The sequence below is a fragment of the Chenopodium album genome, chromosome 23 (assembly GCF_948465745.1).
Source record: "Chenopodium album chromosome 23, dcCheAlbu1.1, whole genome shotgun sequence".
NCBI classification, from domain to species: Eukaryota; Viridiplantae; Streptophyta; class Magnoliopsida; order Caryophyllales; family Amaranthaceae; genus Chenopodium; species Chenopodium album.
This window is the reverse complement of record NC_137856.1, coordinates 37,170,542-37,176,504: the sequence shown is the minus strand read 5'-3', so window position 1 is coordinate 37,176,504 and position 5,963 is coordinate 37,170,542. Positions and strand designations below refer to the sequence as shown.

Here is a 5,963-nt window from a genome sequence, read left to right as displayed (position 1 = left end):
TTTAGCAATAAAACTAAATTTCGTAAATTAATTATTAAAATAATAAATAAAATTCAAAAATTATTTCAAAATTAATAAATGAATTTCAAAAATTAGATAAATGATTTATAATTAATTTTGACATTAAAAATAAATCAAAATCAGCTTATAAAAAATTAATATAATATAGTCATTTTAAGGATGACTACCATAGAATTACTCCTGGTCTCCGTTCTATAACAATTAACACATTCAGACTTGACAAGTTTGCCAATGCACTAATTTGACTGTAAATATGAATAATTAAACATTATTAAAAATTAGAAAAACTGATAATTTGAATTTTTTTTTTGAACAGTGATATTTTGAGGGTAAACGCAGTTTTAGGAGATGATTATTGATTAGTGAGGGTAAACGAGCGATTTTATCAATATAATTTTTACACAAAGATTAGAATAGGGTTAAATATCATTAGTAAAAATTATAATGAATAATTTATCCGTTTACATTACATAAACCCGACCTCAAAACACGTGCCACAAGGCTGTGTTGCAAGTAAAAAAAATGGAGGAAGTATTTGACAGCATATTACATGATACATTTTTTTTAAAGCTTATATAATTTAAAAAAAATAAAAACATAAATACTATATGAGTTTATTTTTTAGAAATAAAAACAAAAAGAATAGAGTTTCTTTGTAGTATTTAATTAAATTGTGTGGATCGGAATAAAAATGGGTTACTTGTATATTATTCATTATATTTTGACTTGCGTAGACCAATTTATATTGAATACTCGTACTATACATCATACAAAACAAGAAGTATATATACATGTCAAACAAAAGGAGTCAAAATAGTGTACGTCAAAAGTTATGATTGGAAGAGATAGACGGACCATACACCATATAAAAGATCGATGGTGACCCATTGGAATGGGAGGTGCCGAAGGGGGGTTTAGCCAAGCCAACGTACTAATAATCTCCTACTCGTACTAAAACACATACTTTTAAAGGTTTTGGGAGGTTAAGACGGTGGCAAAAAATCATTCCTTTAATTTTGAAATGGATGGATCAGTGGCGTATCCAGGATTTCCAAATAGTGGGTTCGGAATCAGAAAAAAAAAGGAACGCGAATACATTAATTAAATATTCAGTACATTAGTTCAAATTTCGGATTACAAATGGATTACACTTAGAAAAATGAAAAAAAAAATAATAAATTAAAAAAAAAAACCTACAAAAGCATTCTTCGAGTTTTCATACTTTGGAAGCGTATCAATACATCATCATCACTAACTCTAGCAAATAAGTCTCTCTCAAGAAAAGTGACTAAACTATCATTCAATAATTGATCGCCCATACTATTCCGCAACTTATTTTTTACATAAGTCATTGATGAAAACACTCGTTCCACACTTGCAGTCGCCACCGGAAGGATCAATGCTAGTCGTATAAGCAAGCAAACCAATTTGTAAGAATTATGCTTATTTGTTTCAACAAGCACCATAGAAAGCTCATTAATATCCTTCAAGTCTCCAAACCTTGCATCTTTGCGCATATCATCAATAAAAAATCCAAGTTCATGACGAAGTGCAGTCATTGTCATATCATTAGTTGGAAATTCATTGGGATATAGCTCAGCAAGTCTCATCAACTTTTGCTTATCAAATGCCGCAAATGAATTGACCGGATTTAAGCATGATATACAAATAAGCAACTCCATATTTTCCTCATCAAATCTATTATTGAGCTCTTGGAGTTGTAAATCAATGACACTTATAAACATTTCTACCCGAAATCGGTGGAGATTAGAAACTTTGGCAAAGAAGCGTTTCGATCTTCCACGAGGAACATACATATCATCCATAGCAGGTACTTCCACATTATACTTATCACAAAAAGAAATTACAAGATCCAAGAAACCTCGTGACAAAGCAGTGGTATCCTTTACATGTACAATTCCAAGAAACCTCTCAGTTATCTTCCCTTTTTTATTGACATAACGTAAACAAAGGGCCATTTGTTCCTTTTGAGATATATCACTAGATTCATCAGCTAGTATCCCAAAATAATCATCCCCAATATCATCAATGAGAAGTTTAGTGGTTTCTTTGGCACAAGAGTTAATGAGGTCCTTTTGAATTAAAGGAGAAGTCATTTGATTATTTCCAGGAGCATTACTAAGAACAACCTTTGCAACATCACTATTATTTTCTGCAAGCCATGTTAAGAGTGCAAGAAAATTACCCCTATTCCAAGATTCTTCACTTTCATCATGCCCACGACAAGCTAAACCTTGACTTAAAAGAAACTTAATGCATTTCAAAGAATAAGTCAATCGAGATTTGTATTGAAGTTTAGCTTCCGAGGAGTAAGTGCAAAAAGATTCAGCAACGGATGTCTTTGGGTTAGTGAAATTTTTATATTTCTCATTAGCTTCATTATGTAAACTACCAATACCACCTACATGAACATCAAATCTACCAATCTTATTCCATCCTCTAAACCCCCCTTTAACAAAGTTATCATTAACAGCCATATGAGTATCTTTATCCCTGAATAGATAGCACACAAAACAGAAAGCTGCATCCTTCTCAACACTATATTCAAGCCAATCATATTTATCAAACCAAGCAACATTAAAGCGGCGCATACCTCCTATTTGTCTTCGAGGGAAATTATGTGTTCGTGGAGCACAACGTTTCATTGTAATATAACCTCTCCTCACAGCATCTTGATCATTAAGAGGATACTCCAAAATTGGAATTCTCTTCCCAGGGTCATGTGGAAGAAGATCAACATCATAAATGCGAGTATCATCAGTTTCAACATTAGCATTTGGATTGTTCTCCCTTTGACAAGTTTGAGGTGTGCTCTCAGGAGTCTCAGGGGTTGGAATGGAAGCAGCCACAGGAATTGCATCATCGTTCGGAGACTCAATATCATCTTCTTCTATAAGAGGATCCCTTGAACTAGGTGAAGAACAAGCAGATGATTTTTGTGACTTCCCCACACGTTTCCAAAAAGACTCTAAACTCATTTGCAAACTGAAATCAAACAACAATCATACAATAAATTAACTACATCAAACAATCATCAATTTATCAATTATAAACCCCACAAATTATATTTATCAAACAATCATCAATTTATCAATTATAAACCCCAGTACCCCACAAATTATATTTATCAAACAATCATCAATTTATCAATTATAAACCCCACAAATTATATTTATCAAACAATCATCAATTTATCAATTATAAACCCCAACAATCTAAGTATTCAATATTTCAATCAATAAATCAATTATAATTTATAAACACCACAAATTTACAATCTAATTAAATGAATTAACATTTAAGTATTGAACTATATAGAATTGTACTTGTAGAATACCTAAAAAAAAGTAGAATTGTAGAAATGTAGAATACCTTACTCAGTTGCCTCGCTGCCGTCGCTGGAGTCGCTGCCTCGCTGGGCTGTTGCCGACTTGCCGCCTGTTGGGAAGGTGGTGGAGCCGTGGGTGGAGGAGGAGGAGCCGTAAGTGGTGTCGGCGTGCTGGAGAGGAGTGGTGGAGCCGTGGAGGTGAGGAGACGAGGAGAGCTGGAGAGGCAGAGAGGTGAGTTAGGGTTTTCGAATTTGGGGGAAATAATTTGGGAGTGAATCAGTGAATGACTGAACTGCTGAATAAAAAAAAATTACAGAATAAAAAAAAAAAAGGGTTATGGCAGGGTTCGAACCCGTGCCTTCTTAATAAGAGGGGAAGTAAAGGCGCGCAAGGCAAAACACCACTAGGCTGCACATTGTTTTGTTGATATTTAGTGTAAAGATATTGTATTTAACCTTTTTTCGTTTTTTTTTTTTTAAAAAAAAAAACTTTTAATTTTTTTTCAAAAATTCAGTGGGTTCAATGAACCCACTTGAACCCAACCTGTATCCGCCCCTGGGATGGATGAGGTAACTTTATTATGAGTTTAATAGTTTTGTTATTTTTTATTAGGGAAATGAGTTTTGTAACACTTTTGTAGTGACACATGCATTCATCTTCGGCCTCATATCATATATTCATATATATCATCAACAAATCCAAAGTTCTAAACTATGGATTTTCGGCAACAATTTTCTAACGTGCTAAAACAACCAAAATATTACTAGTACAATGAATGTTATGAGTTTGAACTTTTTACTAAAAGTGTAAATAGCACTAACTAGTAGCTATCATCAACTCATCAAAAATTCATCAATAGTATTAAAAACATTATTTTTATTTATTAAATTTTTAGTTTTATTTATGTAGTTTTTATTACTATTTTATAGTTCCTCGAAAATTTTCAAAAATTATATTTGCATTGTAGATATTAAAATACTATTTGTGTTCATATTATAATGTAAAAAAAAGATGTTAATTAAAACATCCTAATATACACTTTATCGAAGCATTTTTTTTTTAATTATTAAAACAACAATTTCCTAGTTTCGAGCAATCTAGCTTAAGAATGTGCCACTTTTATCATTTTATGTATGCAAGGACAACGTAGCAAATTTACGATCCACTACTCTACCCAACAGCACTCATTGCCCAGCCAGGAAATCTCAATTCCACCAATTAGAACAATAGATCACATACATTTTAAATACATTGCATGAATATGTACACATGACACACGAGGCTATATAAAAGAAACTATGGTACGTAATATGGTATATATATTGGTATGTGATATGGTGTAGTGATTTTGGTAACATATATAGAATAACCAAGTTTGCCAATGAGATATTGAATTAGTGGTTAAAAGTTTAAGACTAATTGTCTATGTATGATTGATAAGTCGCAAGTTCAAATCTTCTCACTCTCAACTCATTTGCACCTTGTATTGTCTATATGGCTCATTCGAACCAAACAAGAAATAAAAAGTGATCACATTCTTATAATTTTTTATTTTTATTTTTTTATACTTGTACAATTTAGGACAATTTTCAAATGGTCACAACATTTATACTTGTACAATTTAGGACAATTTTCAAATGGTCACAGTAAAATTGTGACCATTGTATAAAACCAAATCATAGTTTTTATTTTTATTGACTAATGTAAACCGTTAATTTACTTTTAATTTTATTTTATACATATAAAAAACATTGGCATAAAAAACCACGTTCTTATTAGTTTCTCTTCCACTTTCTTTATTGTTTACTCAATATTCCGTCAAAAATAAAATAAAATTAAAAGTAAACCATACCAGCAGTTTATATTAGTCAATAAAAAAATAAACAGTTGTGATTTGATTTAATACAATGGTTACAATTTGACCGTGGACGAGAAAAACCATCCTATATTTTAACTCTTTTTTTTTTTTTGGCAAAAGTGATGAACACGGAACACTTCTATGGTTTTATTACCAAATGCGGAAAGACGTCTACTTTTGGGAGCCGCAATGTAGTAGGTAAATTGAGGCAATAGATAACTCTCCTTGCATTATTGGTTTGCATAATTTTGGTCCTTATTACTATTATGAGATAGTATTTGGTAATTTGGTAAACACGTGGGTTCCAAGAAGTGCAACAGTATACTAAGGGGGTGTTTGGTATAAATATTATAAATGAAAGGGAAAGGATTCAAATAAGTAGGGGAAAGGGTAATGATAAACGTTACTTTTACTATGTGTTTGGTATCGTAATGTAATGGAAACAATTTGAGTAGATTGTGATTGAGTAAGGAAACGTATTTTGTATCTACTAGTTTGTCAATGGTAACAAATTGGGGGATTTTGTTACCCTTAACAAAAGGTATTTGTTACTTTTAACACATACCAAACAACAAGAGATGGAAACACTTAATTGAATCCGTTTCCTACATCTAAAATTTGGTAATTTGGTAATTGTAACGAAATCGAGGAAGTAACTCATGATTCAATCTCTAGTAGTGACTAGTAGTATAAGTGTAATTAAAAACAGTATGCAACACAGCAACAGTATACTG

The 5,963-nt window shown here is 31.7% G+C and overlaps 1 protein-coding gene across 1 annotated transcript; it reads right to left on the bottom strand.

Annotated features, from left to right (window-relative positions):
• Nucleotides 1-1,214: 1,214 nt before the first annotated feature.
• On the bottom strand, nucleotides 1,215-3,838 carry LOC145607553 (uncharacterized). Its single transcript, XM_081663171.1, has 2 exons — nucleotides 3,415-3,838; nucleotides 1,215-3,027 (listed from the first exon to the last, which is right to left on the bottom strand). Exon 2 carries the CDS (start codon nucleotides 3,018-3,020, stop codon nucleotides 1,215-1,217), a length of 1,806 nt encoding a protein of 601 aa, XP_081519297.1. The 5' UTR covers nucleotides 3,021-3,027; nucleotides 3,415-3,838.
• Nucleotides 3,839-5,963: the final 2,125 nt, after the last annotated feature.